At 45.4% G+C, this 20,831-nt stretch overlaps 1 protein-coding gene across 1 annotated transcript in view; it reads right to left on the bottom strand.

Annotated features, from left to right (window-relative positions):
• Positions 1–1,460: 1,460 nt before the first annotated feature.
• Positions 1,461–20,831, bottom strand: part of SYNJ2 (synaptojanin 2) — a 77,715-nt gene continuing 58,344 nt past the window's right edge. The window contains exons 19-27 of the mRNA XM_014950939.1: positions 17,902–18,120; positions 16,230–16,308; positions 14,846–15,014; positions 14,308–14,460; positions 11,053–11,190; positions 7,221–7,333; positions 6,218–6,326; positions 4,232–4,434; positions 1,461–2,660 (exon numbers count right to left, since the gene is read on the bottom strand). Coding sequence (XP_014806425.1) covers positions 1,866–2,660; positions 4,232–4,434; positions 6,218–6,326; positions 7,221–7,333; positions 11,053–11,190; positions 14,308–14,460; positions 14,846–15,014; positions 16,230–16,308; positions 17,902–18,120 — 1,978 coding nt within the window. The 3' untranslated portion in view covers positions 1,461–1,865. The remainder of the gene's footprint in view (positions 2,661–4,231; positions 4,435–6,217; positions 6,327–7,220; positions 7,334–11,052; positions 11,191–14,307; positions 14,461–14,845; positions 15,015–16,229; positions 16,309–17,901; positions 18,121–20,831) is intronic.

The following is a 20,831-nucleotide window of genomic DNA, read 5'->3' as shown; positions in this document are numbered from 1 at the left end:
TTTTTTCTTTAAGAGGAAGAGGCTAAGGCTCTGTGTCATCTACCAGGGAAAGATGAACATCTTTCTATCTATCTTGCTTCAGTGTTACTCACCCACCTGCTGCCGTGTTAAACTGACACATAAGAAGCTTAGCTCTGCTTTTTATTGGTTTGGCCTAGGAAGGTTTTGGGTTTTTGGTGGGTTTTTTTAAGACTCTGGCAGAGGAGGATGGCAGGTGCCCAGGCAAAGGCAGCAGCCTCTCTTATGTGTGATGTCCCGTGTTCAAAACCAGGTAGGTGTTACGAGTAAGAATGTGGCTGAATCCCCAGTTTCCACGAAGCTGAGAACAAGCCACTTGGTTTTCCTTGGTAAAAAAAAAAAAAAAAAAAAAAAAAAAAAAAAAAATCACTTCTGGGTTTTTTTTAAAAAATATTTTTTAAAAAAAAAAAAAAAAAAAAAAAAAACGAAAAACTGAAAACCGAGGTTGGTTTGTTTGGTTTTTTCCAGTTTCACCAACTGCTTAAAAACGCTGTCCTTTATTTTAATAATAAAAGATCTTTATGCTTCTCTTAACATCTATAGTGTACAGTTTTACAGCACAGGCAAGGGGAAAGGCCTGCAGCAGCCACCAGCCCCGCTCAGCACCGGGGAGCACTTCATTATGGAGATCGAATCGGCTTTGAGCTGAGCAGTGACACTTCATGAGTCAACCCATGTGGTAAGTGACCTATAGACTCACCCGAAACACTGGCCCTATAGGCTCTGTGGGGGTACTGGGTATGGATAAGGGTATGGATAAGCAAAGCAGGCACCCAGGAGCATGTGCCTGGTACTTACAGTGTTTCAGTGGGGGTAGGAGGGGTGGAGGGTGTGTGCTTGCCCTGTCTAAGCTGTCACATTCTGAACCATTGAATATGATCATCTTTTAAACTTTTTCTTTGCAAGAACCTGCGTAGAACAGATAATGGCAGTTGCTGCCCAGTTAGTCTTACTCTGTGCGCTGTACCTGTCTCCAGTGGGTACATCCCCTCCCTGGATGAATAGAATCACAGAATCATAGAATGGTTTGGGTTGGAAGGGACCTTAAAGATCATCCAGTTCCAACCCCCCTGCCCTGGGCAGGGACACCTCCGACCAGGTTGCTCAATCTCCCAATTTTCAGGTGTAATATTCCAATGTGCCTGGGCCAGAGTGAATCCAGGCATCTCTTGCTGACACCAGGGCATCATCTCTCACAGTTCTGCTTTACAGCCCCATCACACACCCCTTCCCTTATACTTTTAGCTCAGGGGATGAATTTATGAAGGTGAGTCCTGGGGCCTGCAGACATGGCAGCTGGTGAGGATCTACAAGAAGATCCTGCCTTGTTTCGGCAGCAGAAACTAATTAGCAGATCAATACCAGTGGTAAGTGCTGTAGTTATACTGGGCTATATTCCCCTTTTGGACGTTTGTTCCAGAGTAACTGGAGCAGTTTAACTATTCCAGATAAGGGTGCTTTATTTCAAGTGACAGAAATGGATTAATATATAAATTTCACAGGAAAATGGTTTTTTCTTAATGTCTTTTTTTTCCATATGCCATTACACCTTCTTACATATGATTTGTACCTGAAATGAAATAAAACCTCTTAAGATGGATTAATAAAAAAAGAAATAACTTACAATAAAGCACTTTTCAAACAAGGCGTAGATAACGTTAGGATGTATATACCCTATACATTTCCCTCCAGGGGCAGTAGCTTTATCTTTAACCATGAAAATGAAATGTAGCATGGAGAGATGATTTATTTCCTTAAATAAAAATCTTTGTGCAAAAGATTTCTTTTTATTTTGCATCATAATGATGACTTCTATAAGAACATTAAGGGGGAGAGGGGGCAAAATTTTACAGTTCTAAATCAGTATTTGTTGTCTTCAAGCTGTTTTTGTTTCCTTCCAAGGCGAGCAGTTTATCGAAGCCCCCTGCCAGCGCGCTGCTGTCTTCATCGTCGCTAAATGTCACCCAGTGACTGAAATCTTTCAAGTTGGGACCTTTTACATTTTCTGGAGTGTGTGCTGAAGAAGTAGCTGGTGCTGCAAGAGGGCAGGAAGAATCCATCTCCAGGTCCAAAAGGTTGGTGTTGTCTGGAAGGGAGCTGGTATCTGGGAGTTGTGGGTGCCGGCCTCCTGGTACGGGAGGGCTCTGAAGGTTGGCCATCAATTCTGTGGTGTTTGGTGCCAACTGCTCAGTTGTGCTTTTTTCTGGGCTGGCAGAGGATGTAGGAGCTGGGAGAGCAGCCTGTGCAGGGACATGAGCGTCCTGAGACTGGAGACAGAACCTGGGATTGTTGTTGTTGTTGGAGTTGAACATCAACTCACTAAAAAGTGGGTTGTCACTGCTCTGGAGAGCTTGGAGATGCAGAGCTGCAGGCGCCGACTTCTTTCTTCGTGGTGGCACCTTTGGGACAAAGGGAGGGTTCTGGGGAGGTGACGTGATGGCCTCGGCCATGTTTGCTGAGGGGGGCTGCCTTTCACTGCTCCCCCTGCTCTCCTGAGCCTTCCCCGATTGCGGTGTTCTGGGTTTAGGGACTGGGGTGATCCTGGTGGGACTAAGAATAGGTCCAGCTTCTAGACAGGGCTCCGTTGAGCCGAAAGGAGACTGCGCTGTCTGTTGGTCAAATTGCTCTTCTGTAGAGGTGGCCTGGAGGGGAAAAAGGAGGAGAAAATTGAAAACAAAAAAAAGGGTACCTGAAACTCTGAGTCACTGCTGCTAGTGCTAGTCTTATTGATGGTGTTATTGGAAAAACCTGACAGTGCTGGAAGAAGAAAATCAAGCAGTAAAAGAGGGGACTGGACAGCACAGCTTTCCATCCAACGCTCCTCCTCCTCCTGTTCTGCACCCGTGTCCATTTACAAGGTGCCATTTGAGGACAAGGACCCTACAGTCCATTGGCTCCCTGTATGAGAAATACATCTCTTTCTGACCATCTCTCTTTCAGGTTAGGATTTTGCTTCAGGCCAAATTAACACAGTTCTGAGGAGTTATTTATTTGTTACATCTCCCTGCTGACTAATATTATTCAAGCAAGAATGCACAGGGAGGGCTCAATTAATGGGGCCATTAGCACATGCCTTTGGGTACCTTCTGATAGATAAGGCTGAAGGACAATTAGCTTAAGCTAACCCCCAAAAAAATGCATTAATGGCTCTGTCATGTCTCACTGATGCTTAAAAGCTCAACCTAGCATATACTCACCATTTAAAAATAGATAGATAAATAACTGGAGCAGAGCTCAGTCCAAGAAGGCAGTGGCTGCTTCAGATCTCTCAGTGTGACTGAATGAAAGCACTTCATTACGCTCACATCATATTAAAAGATAACATACAGGCTTTTCAATGCAGTCAGAATATTTAGTCAATGTTTCCTGATGGACATATCTCCTGTTACTTCTGTCTATATGTTGTTCTTAAGTTGCCTACGATTGATTGCGCGCTTTCCTAACGATAGGGGTGGGTTGGGCAGAGGTTTTCAAGCACACAGCTCCCACCTGAGCTCACTCCGGGGAAATCTGAAGCAGAGTCAAACTGCAATAGATATATTCCTGCTCATATGACTCGCAGCAAAATAGCAACCCCTCTTCAGCACCTTTCTGGAATGGTGACACCACAAACAAAATAAACAGACCATTCCCTGTTACTGAATGTTTAAGGAAAGGGCAGTGTCTGGTGTTTTTCTGTTGTGAATCTGCTAAGTCGAGACAGCACAGAGTCTGTTACAGAGCAGGGGTGAAAGCCTTTCAAGGTAAGGCAGGAGTCCTAACTTAGTGCAGAGGTTCTGTCAAAGGAAGACTATAAAAGGTTATATTTATCTCTCTGTTACCCTTAAATTGCTTTCACCATTAAATATTCATTTTAACAGCTCTAGAGGTGAAAAACTATTATCTCCACTGCAGGGACCCGACAGAGGTTAAAACCCCAACACCAACACCTTTGTATTTTTAAGCAGCTGAACTCTGTAGTAGAATCCAGAATTCAAAGCAAAAGGCCAAATCCCATAACGATGTGTGTGAGAAAAGCTCCATGTCTCTGGGCAGGACACAGACCAGCCTACTGCTGGAGAAGCTGTTCCAGAGATCGTTCCAGAGCAGACCACTCATGAGGTGGTCAAAAGTAAACACTTGTGATAAAGAAGGGATGAGTCTTAAATCCTGACACGGTTTAGACAAACCAGAAGAAAAGTAAGAGAGGCTGGATGCATTTTGCAGATCTTACATTATCCACCTTGACTATGGTCCTTTGCAGAGGTACCGGCTTCTTCGCAGCTGGAACTTTGGGTGGTGGGCGATGGGGCACGAGCGCTGGTTCTGCCTGCGACCCTTGAAGTGATGCTGACTTTGTGATGCTGGGAAGAGGCTCGGGTTTGGTGAATGTTTGGTTTCTAGTTGGAGCAGGCTTCACTGCATCTTCCTGTAGTCCTGAAAAGCAAAACCAAACAGCGTCTTGGCCTCATCATAGATCACAGAACAGTTTGGGCTGGAAGGGATCTTCAAAGGTCACCTAATCCAATCCCCCTGCCATAAGCAGGAACATCTTCAACTAGATAGTTGCTCAGAACCCTGTCCAACCTGAGTGTTTCCAGGGATGGGGCATCTACCACCTCTTTGGGCAACCTGTTCCTGTGTTTCACCACCCTCATTGTAAAAGATTTCTTCCTTGTGTCTAGTCTAAATCTTCCCTCTTTTAGTTCAAAACTGTTACTCCTTGTCCTATTGCAACAATTATATCCGTCCCCATCTTTCTTATAAGCCCTCTTTAAATATTGAAAGGCCACAGTAAGGCCCCAGAGCCTTCTCTTCTCCAGGCTCAACAACCCCAGCTCTCTCAGCCTGTCTTCACAGGAGAGGTGCTCTAGCCCTCTCATCATCTTCGTGGCCCTCCCTCTGGACCTTGCTCTCTTCTGATCTGATCAGAATGTAGCTTCAAGATAATTTCTTTCCCAGTGGTGTTTCCCCAGGCATGCCTACAGGGCTGGCTCAGGCCAGGAAAGTAGGTTTTTAGAAACAAATACAGACCTTTGCAATCCTGTCACATTTGTAAAAGGCAGTTAGGGAAGAAGTCCCCCCCTCTGAAATAATTTCAGGCCAAACTGGTGGTGCTGCATCACCATTTGGCCAAGTGGAAAAAACACTGGCCAGGAGTTCTGGAGTACTGGACTCAAGTCCTGAGTCTCCTTTTGCCCTGGTTTCCTTATCTGGAAAATCAAGATAACGATACCAAGCACGTCTTATAGAGTACTTTGGGAAGAACTATAAATGCCAGCTGGTGGCACAGCACAGGGGACTGGAAGTGATGGTGACCAGGCTGGTTTCCTTACTCACACTGAGAGAAATGCTTTATGTGAATTTCAAAATTAATGGAGAGTAAATCTGATTTCTAAACCAAATGAACAGCACTCTCTGAGGAACAAAAAACAAGATGCCTTATGATATTTCTAATTAAATTGGATTATTCCAGACTGTGTTTCCTCCGTTTACAAATGAAAAGGGATGTTTTTTTCCTAAACAGCTTGCAAATTCAGGTAGCTCTCTCAGAGTCACGCTGCATTCTTTCTCATTCTTTCTGCATTCAGCACAAAAACTACTTGCAGCCCTGGAGGGTACATTCCTGCTGCCTGAGTTTCAATACCTGAGCTAGTTTCCTGCTCTAACTTGTCCTTGCAAGAAGCTCTCTCCTCCAGGGATTAGACAGAGCCTGAACACAGAGTAGCCTTTTAGCTTAGCTATTCAAGCTGAAATGGTGCAAACTAGTTTACAACTATTACTTGCTGTCCAAATGTGAACAGAACCCAGGTTATTTCTCCCTCAGCTGTATTTGCTTTCTAGTTCTGCTAGGATATTCAGCAAATATCCTTTATGCAACTCTGAGCTAACACAGGCACCATCAGTTTAGTAAGATCCCATCTTTACCTTTAAATTGTTCAGACTAAATCTGGACATAAAGAACCCAAGGTGCTCCTAGTTACAGGTTCTACAACAAAACATACAACTTGAGTCATCTTGGGGAAAAAAAAAAAAAAGGCTAATGTTATCAAAACTGACAGAGAACATCAAGTACAATCTTGCAAGAATGCAAATATCAGTGTTCAGGTGAGCTTCTGAATAGAAATATGTTCATCTGGGCTATGATGGGATGGATGAATACACCTACGCTTTTCTTTATTTAAAGTTTTTTAGAAACCAGTCAGAGAGCTGTGCTCACCTCCTTTAGCTTCCATCAGACATCTAATAGCTTCTTCTGCTTCCTCAGCTGTGGTGGTTTTGATCTGCTTGACGTTGTAAGGTTTACTTATTCCGGTCCGGACTTTAGGCTTTAAAAAAAAAACAAACATGAGAATGAGTAATTTTGAAAGAACTGATTTTCCTTGTACACCTGTAATCTTAGAGCTAAGCTCACAAGCCTGTAAAATTCTGCTTTTGCCAGTAGCTATTCAGCAATCTATAAATACTACAGAAATGGTGGGGAATCTTTTGACAGATACTACGTCTTTGTTACCAGCTGACAGACAGGTCAATGGCTTTCTGCCCCAGCTGGTCCCTTCGCCATCCCTTGTGCCATACATTAGGGTTCCTATCCAACAAGCAGTGGGGAGGTGTTTCCACATTCCAGTCTTGGTCTACTCAGAGGGCTAGCAGCCTCGCTGGCAATGCTCATAGAATCATAGAATGGTTTGGGTTGGAAGGGACCTTAAAGACCATCTTGTTCCAACCCCCCTGCCCTGGGCAGGGACACCTCCCACCAGACCAGGTTGCTCCAAGCCCCATCCAGCCTGGCCTTGAACCCCTCCAGGGATGGGGCAGCCCCAGCTTCTCTGGGCAGCCTGTTCCAAGGCTTTTCCTGGTTTCTGGAGACTAGCATGGTCCATCAAAAAAGAGGTAAGAAAATAATTAAAACATGCTATCATGGAGCTGGAAATTCAAATTAGCATCTGTCAGAAAGCAGCATGAGGAATAAACCAACAGTGCCCTGGTCTTGCACCATTCTCTCTCTCTCCTTCGTTGGCCCTTCTAATTCCTGGCAAATTAATCACATTTTTCTGGTGTCTAGCAGGTCCTACAGTCTAGTATTACAGTAAAAGAAGTTCATCTTAGCATTTCCAGCTCAGGCATGTGATGGACTTCCTTCCATGTACACGATGCTCTGCCTACATAGATGGGGGAGATGAGGACAACGCTAAGTGGGCACACTGAGCAGCAGGACTCACTGGCTGCTGAGGGGCTCCGGGGAGCAGCTTTGCCGTTGCCAGGATGGAGCATGTGGAGTGGCTTCCTGGAGAGAGGGAACCATCTGAGGGGGACTTCTTGCCTGATGTTCCAGCTGAAAGAGGAATAAAAATGGCTTTTTACATTCAAAAGCTGGTACAACATTTTATCTGCAATGGAGCAAAACCAACATGTTTCAAAATTGTTTGTCTGTCACCCTCCCTGCTCCTCCAGGGACAGACATATTAGGCGAGACCTTCCTGTAGGACACCAAGACCCAGACACTTTAATCTAGGAGGAGTGATGGGCTGAACTGTTACTGGTCTAATCTAAGGTGAAAAAAGAAATAAATCTCAACACAGAATAAAATACTGAAATCTCGAGCTGCTTCAGGAAGCAGTTTTCTAGTTAGTCTTGCTTCCATTTAGTTAATTTAACAACCTCAACTGAGCATTAATATTGCATTCCAGGCAGAGAGATGTAGATACCAGTGCTGTTGCTTCTATGCAACAGACTCAAAAATGAATGGGAATAATCCCAAAGAACTCATCTTCCAGCAGTGAGCCTGACAGAACCTTTAATTTAAGACTGGAGAATAGACACAGAAGAGAGACTTTTGGGCTGCAAGAAAGCTGTGATGTATAGCTTGTGTCACGCAGAAGGCAAAGATGATGCTGCTGATCCAGCATTTGGCATTCATCCAGAAGTGGCCATAAAACCAGGAGCAGCACAGCATTGACAGTGTCCCAGGTGGGTAGAGTTTAGGTAAAGAGCATCACTCCCCCTTTGTGCCTCGCTGGAAATCATAAGCCACTTTGCATTTCTCTCACAAACACAAAAACAAGCAGGAAAGGACAAAAAGTGCCCAGAACAAGTATTTTGTCAAAGCTTTTTAGAAAGAAGATTACAATCAAGTCAGAAACAAAGAAACTGTAGGAAAGCACTCAGTGACTTTGGAAGCCAGCAGGCATAAATAGGGATATTTCCTTTTATTGCCACAAAGTGGCTGGTCAGCTCGCTAACCTGAGTGATGAGTTAGTGTGAAACATATGGGCCACTCCATCCTCACTAAAGGCTTTTTTATTGTGGAGTGTCTGTCATCCTAAAGACAAACTTCTCCCGTTGCGAACCACAGCCAGAGTCAGGCTGAAGGAGACTGGGAAGTAAATCACAGAATCACAGAATCTTCTAGGTTGGAAGGGACCTTAAAGATCATCTTGTCCAACTGTCAACCTAACTGACAAAAATAGACACCCACACAACAAACAAGGAGCATCATCACTAAACCATACCTCCCAGCACTACATCAACCTGTCTTTTGAACACCTCCAGGGATGGTGCCTCAACCACCTCCCTGGGCAGCCCATTCCAATGGCTGATAACCCTTTCTGTGAAAAATTTTTTCCTAATATCCAGCCTGAACCTCCCCTGGCGCAACTTGAGGCCATTTCCTCTTGTCCTGTCGCCTGTGACTTGAGAAAAGAGACCGGCCCCCACCTCTCTAAACCTCCTTTCAGGGAGTTATAGAGAGCAATAAGGTCTCCCCTCAGCCTCCTCTTCTCCAGGCTGAACACCCGCAGTTCCCTCAGCCTCTCCTCATAAGACTTATTTTCCAGTACTTCAACAGCCTGACATCTCAGAACAGGGCATTACTTTCTTTGTCACCCAGAAAGGGCAGGCAAAGCTGTTCAGTTGGGGTCAACACAACGTTGAAGTTAAACTCACCAGGAGGGGGAGGTCTCTGTGGTGGCTGAAGCGGCCGAGGCCTGGTGGGAATGGAGAGAGACCTGCTTGGGGTCCGCCGCCGGTGGTGTTCCCCAGTTGCCTCCAGCTCCCGCTTCAAATCGGCCAGGTCTGTATCATCTAGGGGAAATTTTGGAAAGATCTGTGTTAGATACCCAGGGGTGAGATGCACCAGATCCAAGGAAGGTGATTATGAAGAGCAATCCTCAAACAGCAACACCATACGGTTCACTGAATTTCAGAAGTTAAACTCACCAGGAGGGGGAGGTCTCTGTGGTGGCTGAAGCGGCCGAGGCCTGGTGGGAATGGAGAGAGACCTGCTTGGGGTCCGCCGCCGGTGGTGTTCCCCAGTTGCCTCCAGCTCCCGCTTCAAATCGGCCAGGTCTGTATCATCTAGGGGAAATTTTGGAAAGATCTGTGTTAGATACCCAGGGGTGAGATGCACCAGATCCAAGGAAGGTGATTATGAAGAGCAAACCTCAAACAGCAACACCACATGGCTCCTTTCATATCGTTCTGCTCTCCCCAAATGTTCTCCCTGCTCCCGCTCCAGGAAACATCTTTTTGTCCAACACTTCTCTCTCTCCTCTTCCAGCACATATTAACTGTTTGTGCTGACACAAAGAGTGCCTGCACCTGATTTCAGGGTTACTAATCACCTTGTTAGATTCTGAGCTTTTCACGGCCGGACTCGGTGGCAACCTGCCCTCATGCAAACTGTGTCGTGGAAGCCACGAGGAAGCTCGTCGTGGTCAGACCCTTGCTCTTCCTTCCTGAAGACAGGAGTTCCCTCCAACTATTAGACAATGTTCTTTGCTCAGGAGAACTGGTTTTATGCCAGAGAGAAATCTCTCCGTACAGCTCACGCATCACATCTCCACTTTCCAGCATTGTCTCCTACCAGGTAGACCTGCCTCAATCTGCTAGCCCTTGGCTGCCCCTTACATGATTAGGTAATTAATTACACAGCCTTTCATCCTGTCTGAGCCTCTCTGCCAGCTGGAGAGGGGAGAAGCAGGGATTGCTTTACTCTCCCAGTCTGCTGCCCCGAGGGCTTTCCCTTCAGTCCTCTCACCCCGCTACGGCTGCCCGGCCACACGGGTCTGCTCCTTGGGGCTCCAAAATTCACCGGGTTTAGTTTTGCCCCCGTGGTTCGGTGAGGATGGGGAAGGAACTGTGCAGCAGCTCTCTCTCTCACTTCAGGCATTTTTACACAAGTTTTTCAGAAAGCTGGGCCCTGCAGGGAATATCCTGACCTGCCCCACAGCTTCCTGCTCCCACTCAGCAGCCCGAGAGACACAGCCTGGGGTCTGCCCAACTCGCCCTCCCCCTTCTCTCTACATTTTTGATACTTCCAAGCTGCAGATAATGGGTTCCTCAGAAGGATCCAAGGAGTCACGCAGGCACCTAAAAGCACAGCTTGAAATTCTTGCAGTAACACCTAATACAAGACCCAAACCAGCCACCAACACTGTCCCTTCCCCTAAAAGGTTGCTGGTTTTAGGCAACACCTTCCAGGGACATCAGTTTCATGAGACTATGCCCTTCTCTGACCTCAGAGACACAGATATACACTGTTCTGCCCATGATTGCTTTCCATCTGTGTCTAACACGAGCTGTACGATCATCACACCTTCAATCAGGAGTTACTCAGGCAGAATTGGAAGCTTATGGGGGCACCTGAAATTGCAGAGACTTTCAAGATGGATTGAATATGTCATATTTTGAGTTGTGTGAGATCATGAACCCCCTTTCAGTGAAAAATTTTTTCCTAATATCCAGCCTGAACCTCCCCTGGCGCAACTTGAGGCCATTTCCTCTTGTCCTGTCGCCTGTGACTTGAGAAAAGAGACCGGCCCCCACCTCTCTAAACCTCCTTTCAGGGAGTTGTAGAGAGCAATAAGGTCTCCCCTCAGCCTCCTCTTCTCCAGGCTGAACACCCGCAGTTCCCTCAGCCTCTCCTCATAAGACTTATTTTCCAGTACTTCAACAGCCTGACATCTCAGAACAGGGCATTACTTTCTTTGTCACCCAGAAAGGGCAGGCAAAGCTGTTAAGTTGGGGTCAACACAACCTTAAAGTTAAACTCACCAGGAGGGGGAGGTCTCTGTGGTGGCTGAAGTGGCCGAGGCCTGGTGGGAATGGAGAGAGACCTGCTTGGGGTCCTCCGCCGGTGGTGTTCCCCAGTTGCCTCCAGCTCCCGCTTCAAATCGGCCAGGTCTGTATCATCTAGGGGAAATTTTGGAAAGATCTGTGTTAGATACCCAGGGGTGAGATGCACCAGATCCAAGGAAGGTGATTATGAAGAGCAATCCTCAAACAGCAACACCATACGGTTCACTGAATTTCACTGAATTTTAGAGTTGGAAGGGACCATAGAGATCATCTAGTCCAACTCCCCTGCTGAAGCAGGATTGCCTAGAGCTAGAGTATGTTACTCAGGGCTGCATCCAGGCGGGTCTTGAAAATCTCCAAAGAAGGGGACTCCACACCCTCCCTGGGCAGCCTGTTCCAGGGCTCTGTCACCCTCACCGTGAAGAAGTTTCTCCTCATATTTGAGTGGAACCCTTTATGTTCCAACTTGTGCCCATTGCCCCTTGTCCTCTCACTGGGAACCACTGAAAAGAGTCTGGCTCCCTTTCATATCGTTCTGCTCTCCCCAAATGTTCTCCCTGCTCCCGCTCCAGGAAACATCTTTTTGTCCAACGCTTCTCTCTCTCCTCTTCCAGCACTTACTGTTTGTGCTGACACAAAGTGTGCCTGCACCCAATTTCAGGGTTACTAATCACCTTGTTAGATTCTGAGCTGTTCACAGCCAGACTAGGTGGCAACCTGCCCTCATGCAAACTGTGTCGTGGAAGCCACGAGGAGGTTCATCGTGGTCAGTCCCTTGCTCTTCCTTCCTGAAGACAGGAGTTCCCTCCGAGTATTAGACACCGTTCTTTGCTCAGGAGAACTGGTTTTATGACAGAGAGAAATCTGTCCGTACAGCTCACGCATCACATCTCCACTTTCCAGCATTGTCTCCTACCAGGTAGACCTGCCTCAATCTGCTAGCCCTTGGCTGCCCCTTACATGATTAGGTAATTAATTACACAGCCTTTCATCCTGTCTGAGCCTCTCTGCCAGCTGGAGAGGGGAGAAGCAGGGATTGCTTTACTCTCCCAGTCTGCTGCCCCGAGGGCTTTCCCTTCAGTCCTCTCACCCCGCTACGGCTGCCCGGCCACACGGGTCTGCTCCTTGGGGCTCCAAAATTCACCGGGTTTAGTTTTGCCCCCGTGGTTCGGTGAGGATGGGGAAGGAACTGTGCAGCAGCTCTCTCTCTCACTTCAGGCATTTTTACACAAGTTTTTCAGAAAGCTGGGCCCTGCAGGGAATATCCTGACCTGCCCCACAGCTTCCTGCTCCCACTCAGCAGCCCGAGAGACACAGCCTGGGGTCTGCCCAACTCGCCCTCCCCCTTCTCTCTACATTTTTGAGGCATTTTTACACAAGTTTTTCAGAAAGCTGTGCTCTGCAGGGAAGATCCTGACCTGCCCCACAGCTTCCTACTCCCACTCAGCAGCCGGAGAGACACAGCCTGGGATCTGCCCAACTCGCCCTTCCCTCTACATTTTCAGTACTTCCAAGCTGCAGATAATGGGTTCCTCAGAAGGACCCAAGGAGTCACGCAGGCACCTAAAAGCACAGCTTGAAATCCTCGCAGTAACGCCTCTGGGTTCCTCAGAAGGATCCAAGGAGTCACGCAGGCACCTAAAAGCACAGCTTGAAATTCTTGCAGTAACACCTAATACAAGACCCAAACCAGCCACCAACACTGTCCCTTCCCCTAAAAGGTTGCTGGTTTTAGGCAACACCTTCCAGGGACATCAGTTTCGTGAGGCTATGCCCTTCTCTGACCTCAGAGACACAGATATACACTGTTCTGCCCATGATTGCTTTCCATCTGTGTCTAACACGAGCTGTACGATCATCACACCTTCAATCAGGAGTTACTCAGGCAGAATTGGAAGCTTATGGGGGCACCTGAAATTGCAGAGACTTTCAAGATGGATTGAATATGTCATATTTTGAGTTGTGTGAGATCATGAACCCACCTTGACCTCCTCCGAACTACACTTCATCATCTCCACTTACTTTGTGATATTTTTTGTGGAGAAGAGTTAGTGTGGGTGAAAAGAATCACTGCAATTCTCTGTAGCTTAATGAATCATCACACAGTGAGGCCAGAGGTGTCGGGAGGGCAAGGCATCCTATAATAAAGAGTGATTGGCTTCAGAGTATTTAATAATGACATATTCCTCCTTGACTGAGGGCGAGGTCTGTGGGTCTGGCCCCACTGCACCCAGCCTGTGACTCCAGGTGGGCAGGAAAGCCGTGCATCGCTCCGATTGTTTGGACAATCTGTCTGTGTAAACTCAGGAATGGCATTTAATCTTTTTGAACTCTACTTCTGACTCAACCTCTGAAGATATTGAAGTTTTCACTTTTATGTCAGAAGACATAAAGAGCTTCTGAGAGAGCACAAAAAGGCAGCTACTCAATCACTTGCTGTCACGAGGAAGGGTTTAACACCAGACCCAGCCCGTCAATGCTCTGTCACCGAAGCACGTCCTGCTCATGTCCCACTGTAAGACCACCACTGCCTGGGCTAGTTCTTCCTGCAGCTTTTATCAGTGTTCTCCTCACAGCTTCATCTTCTCCTTACTGAGACACTTCATGATTATGTGCAAACAAGCCAGGTGACCAGGAGGAAAGGTGACATGCTTACAAAGTGCTATAAGAATGAATATACCTGGTGTGTGAACCTCGACTTCTCCAGAAATAAATAAAATCGTAACAAAGGAGAAACTTTAGGCTTCTCTGAAGTAAGTCATTTGAACACAACAACCTCCCATTCTGACCAGCTTACACCTGACTGCACCGCCACAGCCCTTGCTCAAAGGACAGAGCCAGGCCCATCACTGCATCAACAGAATCCCTTTGGCTCTCACCAATTAAAAAATAATGGACATTTTTTTGTTTTAGGGTCTGGTGCCGAACAACATCAAATGGGATAAAAAGACTTAATTTCTCCTGACTATGAAAGGAAACCAGCATTTCTCAGTTTTCTTGCCTTGCCCTGGGCTAGACAGGAGGAGGATCTAAGCTTTATTATTTGTTATGCCTGAGGGCTCAATTACAGTCACTAACTCTGGGGGTGGTTGAGCATGAACATGTACCAAAAAGAGGCTCCTTTTCTTTGGAGAACTTATAATGAACATATAAATGACCAGGGCAACACAGACAAAAGGAGAACAAACAACAAACTTTCAGGTCTTATTTTAAGGAAGGTAGATACTTTACCTTTATACAGCCGTGAGTTTTGTCCAGATTTGTTTGAAGGAGCTATGGATGCCAAATGTCCAGAGCCCTCAGGCATGTCTTCTGCTGCGTTTCCTACTAGGTGTGGACACAAAGCGTCGTCTAAATCATCATCTTCATCTTCCACTATATCACCTGAATTAAAATATCAGATAACAAAAAATTAGTGAGCAAATGCATTCTCTGTCTCTCCCTGTATCAATCAATTAATTTAATCCAGAGGCTGGGCAAGCTTTGTCTGTAACCCATCTGTTTCTTTAGTCTGTTTCTGTACAGACAACTGTACCATACTTTGGGTTTGCTAACACATATTATAATACTAAATTGATAAGATGATCTAAGGCACAGTTCTCTGCCCAGGGCACAGTGCCAGGTCATGGCTTTAATTATGATCCTCTTTTTAAGGAGTGTGGCTTCATTACCAACGAAGATACCCCTGACACTCAGACTGTACCTTCTCTGTGCAACCAAAGCCAGTGAAGCAGTTTCTCACAACTTCACTTAGAAACCTGCTGCTCACCTTCTGAGTCATAGTCCAAACTTGAGAAGTCAAAATTTTCTTCCAGAAGACAGGAGTTTGCCGTGGGGGACATGGGGACAATGCTGTCTCGTTTGCGAGCAATCTCCTCCTGGAGGCCCTTTAGCCAGTCCTTAGTCTTTGGCCGGATCTTCACCGTTCTGCCTCTAACCTAATGCAAAGAAAGAATTGTTTCCCTTTTGCAACTTCACAAAATAAGAACACCTCAACAGAATAAGCAAGTGCTGCCAGTCTATTGGACAACTGCTTCGGAAACGGATGCAACTAAAGGTTCATTTGAGAAGCTAAATGAGAAGGAAGCACTTCTTCCTACCCCCATAACCAAGTTTTCACATTGTAACAATATTCTTGAAAGAAAATTATGTTCACAGCTCAAAAGCACTGCTGCTGCACTTTGGGAAATACTTCAGAAACAGGTGGAACATCAAAAATCATCACAACGATACTGTGATAGTAATAACAGTGTGGGAGGGTTCCATTTTTGAGCCAGTGGCTTTAAAACACACAAAGCTGCAACCTGCTGCCATCTGTAAGGATGTGAGGATTTTCTCTGCTCAGAAAATCCCCAAAATGATGGTTGATGGATGTGGAAAGTATATTATTAAACTGATTAAGACCACGGATGCTTATATGTGTTGCCCCGTGACATGTGGGGTGAGATGTATCCAGCTGCAGTTTTGGCAGCAGAATTAGTTTGGAAAGTTCCTGACCCAGGTTACAAATGGGCAAAATTAAAAGATAAAAACTCTGAATATGAAATAATAAGAGATAAATCCATTACTTCAGTGTTAAGTTTACCTACAGTACAGCCCCACGAAGAGTTCTGTCAGCGTAAACGAGGGAGGGGGCTGATGGATTGTAGAGGATGTGTGTGGGAAGGAAGAGCAGGGGGTGGGAAGGTCAACTCCTACTGCTAAGGCTGACTTTGCCGTGGAGGCCAATGAATTGTGTTGTTCCAGTTTGGGAGAAGGAGTTTATTTGATACACTTGAGAGAAACAAAACAACAAAAAAAAAGTCTCCACAATCGTGAGGATGCTTTGGCAACAGAATAATGTCACATCTCCTCTCAGGAGAACTGCTTCAAGTGCCAGAACAATGACCAAGGCCATGTGTTCTGGAGTGGTATCAGAGGCCAGATCCTAAGCACTGCTTAGGAGCTCCAAGAGAAGTCATCTACTGACCTCCTGGAACTGAAATACTGCATTAAAAGCCTCAGCAGCTGTGAAAGTAAGGACTTTGTCAGCACTGAGTTTCTTTGAAATAATGTTATTTGATTTAGCAAGAAACTCAACTATCTCATTCTAAGCAACCACTTTTTGAGAAATTTGTTATGAAATTATTATTATAGGTTTGAGAGAGTCTTACTTTGACACCATCTATATCCATGACACGAAGAGCTGACTTGCTGTCTGCAAATGTCACCAGCATTTGACCTCCACTGATCCTAGGTAAAAAAAAAAAGGTAGAGGAGAGAAAACCGTACATTTTACTTCACCATCAAATAAAAAACCTTAAAGGCAAGTGTGATAGTTTTGTATAGCTATTTGTTTTAAGTTGTATCTGCCTCACAACTATTTTTTTGGGTGATCTATGAAGCCCAGGTGGGCTCTTCTGCTCCTCCATCCTCCCTTGTGTGACCTCAGCACCCTGCTCTTTACTGTGTGGCCCCGAGGCAGCAGCACAAACACCTCAGCAGCCCTTGACAGGATTCCAACTCTGATATCCACACGCCATCTGTACTAAGGTCTATTTCTCCACATATCCCTCACCTCAGAGAACACATGATGTTCCCAAAGACTAGTAAACCATCAAGCTCTAAAGCAATTAAAAACAAAACAAAGCCAAACCAACAAAGCATGTTCTTTTCTTGCTCCTTTTCTTCACAAGCAAGGTGTTGCTGCTGTTCCCACAGGGCTGATTTTGAACCCTCAGCTTATATCTGGTACTTCATAAAACCATACAGCAACAGGTCACCAGTTTCCTCCATTAATAAATGGGTCAAATACAACATAAACAAGTTTCTGGTCTTATTTCCCAGGTCTACTGTGAGGTCTTTTGCCTGTATTTCAGTCTCATAGCTATGCTGGAGCCATGTACAGAGTCAACTAGAATTAAATTAAACCACTCTGCCAGAAGGTATCGCACTCTCCCTCTCAAACTCAGCAGGTGATAAAATTGTGAGAAGCCGTGCTATTAAAAAATAAGCAAAATGACCCCCAAAAGAAAGGAGAACCAGCCAGAAAATCCTAGTGAGCGTGAAGGAGTGCTGGAAGGGAGCAGCCCTCCTCGCTGGAAGTGGGGCAGGGCCTGAGGACCCACCAGCAGAAGCAAGGCATGGAAACGAGGCCTGAAGCTAAAGGTCATGAGTCCCATCAAAGCCTCTGCCTTATGGTGCTGTACTGAATAAAATTCTCCTCTACCAGCCACGAGAGCTGCAGGGCTTTCTCTTTAACAGGTTGACGAGAGGTAGAAGGTATTCAAAACAGTTGTATTCAATTTCTAATGAAGAATTCATAGAATCATAGAATCATGGAATGGTTTGGGTTGGAAGGAACCTCAAAGATCATCGAGTTCCAACCCCCCTGCCCTGGGCAGGGACACCTCCCACCAGACCAGGTTGCTCCAAGCCCCATCCAGCCTGGCCTTGAACACTTCCAGGGATGGGGCAGCCACAGCTTCTCTGGGCAACCTGTTCCAGTGTCTCACCACCCTCACAGGAAAGAATTTCTTCCTGAGATCTAATCTGAATCTTTTTTCTTCCAATTTAAAACCGTTTCCTCTTGTCCTATCATCACCCTTCCTGGCAAAGAGTCCTTCTCCAGCTCTTCTATAGGCACCCTTCAGGTATTGAAAGATGCAGTAAAGGAATTCAGCATAACTGCTTTCTAACACAAAGCACCCTTCAGGTATTGAAAGATGCAGTAAAAGAATTCAGCATACTGTTTTCCAACACAACATTATTTTTGTCAGGATAAAAAGGGAATTTCTAGTCTGTGTTTTTGAATAGATGACATGCCATTTTGGATCCCAAACTTACCTGACCAGAACAACAGTGCCATAATCCTCAAACATTTGCATAAGCTCTGTACGCAAGTCCTCAGGAAATTCATTTTTCTCCTCCGGCGTTGGTGACAGCAGATTTACCACTACTGTGGCATCCAGCGGTCCCTGGAAAGACGACACTTCCTGGAAAACAGTCTCACGGGCAGCTTCGTTAACTTCCTGAACTTCCACTTCTACAATAGCTAACACTGGCCTACATGAAACAAAAGAGAAATGCTCATTTAAAATTAACATCGACATCACCCAGTAGGAAGTGCTTATATAAAATTAAAATCAATGTCAAGCAGTAGGACAGGTAAGCACCCAGTAGTGCAAAGGACAGTTGTCCTGGTTTCACCTGGAACAGAGTTAATTTTCTTTCTAGTCACTGCTGTGTTTTGAATTTAGCACAAGAATGAAGTTGATAACATGTTGGTTGTGATGTTTATGTTAGTCGAAGACTTCTTCAGCTCCCCATAGCAGCTGAGAGGGAGCACAGATGGGACAAGTTGGCCATAGGAATATTCCATACCATAGACATCATGCTCAGTATAGAAATGGGGCTTGGCTGGGGGGGCTCAGGACAGGCTGGGCAACCCATCATCCAGTGGTGACAGCAACTTGCATCATATAACTTTATTTTGTATATTCTTTTACCATTATTATTATTGTTGTTTTCCTGTTCCATAACTGTTCTATTAAACTGTCTTTAACTCAACCCATGAGCTTTTTTCCCTTTCCTCTCTTTTTCTCCCTCTTCTTCCCACTCTACTTGGGGAGGTGGGAGAGAAGTGAGCAAGCAGCAGCACAGTCCGAGTTGCTGGCTGGGATTAAACCATGTCAACAGTGTACTGTTTAAACTCTACACATCTATGATCACGTTTAACTCCACGATGTCAAATCTGATTGCAAAGATTTAATTAAGCCTGCTCCACCTTAGAAGAAAGTGATTATTATGTATGTTCTACACAGACAGAGAAATGGAACAAATTCATTAAGGTCTCAGTGCAAAAAAGGCCTATGGCTGGCAATAGAACCCAGAAGTCCAGAGTCTGGTGGACTGTCTCATTTTTCCTGCAGTGGAAGATCATGCCTTGAACACTGTTATTTCTATTTACCAGCCCTGTATTAACTGAATCTAACAGTGAGGACACACCACAAAGGAATTCAAATAACAATTCTGTGCAGCATTTCTGGCAAACCTGCAGGCTAAAAAAACCGGGATACTTCACTCGTTATCAAACATCTGTCTCCCAAAACATCTATAGATTGGGAAGGCAATATATTATTTTCTGTTAGACAAGGCCACATAAAGATGTCCTCTTCCAAAAACTAAGGACAAGGCACTCTAAGTGTATAATGTGGTTCTGTAGCAAACGTATGTCTAGCCATCACATTATAAGCAGCCAACACTGTGAACTTGCTTCTTCAGCCACTTCTCCTGCGTGTTAGATGTCAGTAAAATCAAGAAAGCTGTCTGAGAGAGTAAAGCTTGTCTCATCTCAGTGGATGCAATCCACAGGCTCAGATTTTCACCTGCAGATACATGCAGAGCAATAACTGGGATGGTTGCTCTTCTAACCACGTCAAAATTGCTGCCTCCTACTTGCAATAAAGCAGGCTCTGGAATACTCGTTACCAGAACATATGAAGGCAACAACAGCAGAGCTAGAAAGGAATAGTAAAGGGAAAAAAAAACCCTCAAAACATATAGGAAGTGATAACTATTTCTACAAGCACTGTGAATCATAATGCATTTCCATATGTCACACAGATACAGCTAAGCCCTTTTTCCAGCACAAACCTTGGGAAAGCAAACCTGCTGACTGTAATTAAAAAGCAGTTTTTGCAGCCAAGTTTGCTGAGGTAGAAACCCAATGTACAACTGCCATGTTTCACAGATTGCATCCTCAGGCTCCTATATAATGAGGGCAGCAGTTCCGCTGCGCTTTGTGGCACGCAGCAATGTCAAAGCCTTGACACAAGAGAAATTGATTGCAAGAGGCATGTTCTTCCCTTGCTGGAGGAACACAGAACAGTCCTGGCGTGCACAAACACCAGGAGAAGCACAGAGTCATCTACTGTAGGTCACTGAGTGCTGCTAGGAGGAACAATACTGCGGCATTTCCATAGGGCATGCAATGGGTCAGACAAAGATTATTCTGAACGAAAGGATGCAATGGGTCAGACAAAGATTATTCTGAATGCAAGGGAGATTTCACAGAATCACAGAATCTTCTAGGTTGGAAGGGACCTTAAAGATCATCTTGTCCAACTGTCAACCTAACTGACAAAAATAGACACCCACACAACAAACAAGGAGCATCATCACTAAACCATACCTCCCAGCACTACATCAACCCGTCTTTTGAACACCTCCAGGGATGATTTCAAGGCATGTTTATTACAGAATTTGTTTCAGAGAAGTGAAGCAGTGACAAGTTTAACACAGAAAGGTCATTCACATTCCTAAAGAGAAGTTAATGACATGGGCCAACCAGAGGTCTTTGGTTTTGAACTCCTTCTCCCATCCCAATTTCTAAGGGAAGCCCAGAAGCCCAACATGTCACTACTCTGAAGAGGTCACACATCTATGTACATGGCTTACTACTCTCCAGACCACACAGTCCCATCCTCTCCCACAGCAAGCTGGGTGGAAGTCCATCAAAACAGCTTCTTTTGGTATCAGAGCTTTCCAAAACCAAGCAACAGAAAGCCCTCAGTTTTCTATACCTGTTGCTGCAGATCATCGTGCAGCAGAAATCAAAACAGGACCACAGCTGCTGCCTATCCTAGTATAAAACTCAATATGAGAGGAAAAAAAAAACCCACACCACCAAATGGATAATGAACACAGTCTAAGGGTGTAATTCCTGTTAGGGTCAGAGTCAGTCCCTCACTCTGAAGGTGTAATTAAGTATCACA

Source organism: Calidris pugnax, unplaced genomic scaffold (assembly GCF_001431845.1).
Source record: "Calidris pugnax isolate Ruff unplaced genomic scaffold, ASM143184v1 scaffold24, whole genome shotgun sequence".
NCBI classification, from domain to species: Eukaryota; Metazoa; Chordata; class Aves; order Charadriiformes; family Scolopacidae; genus Calidris; species Calidris pugnax.
The sequence above is the reverse complement of the archived record's forward strand: the minus strand, read 5'-3'. Positions and strand labels throughout refer to the sequence as shown.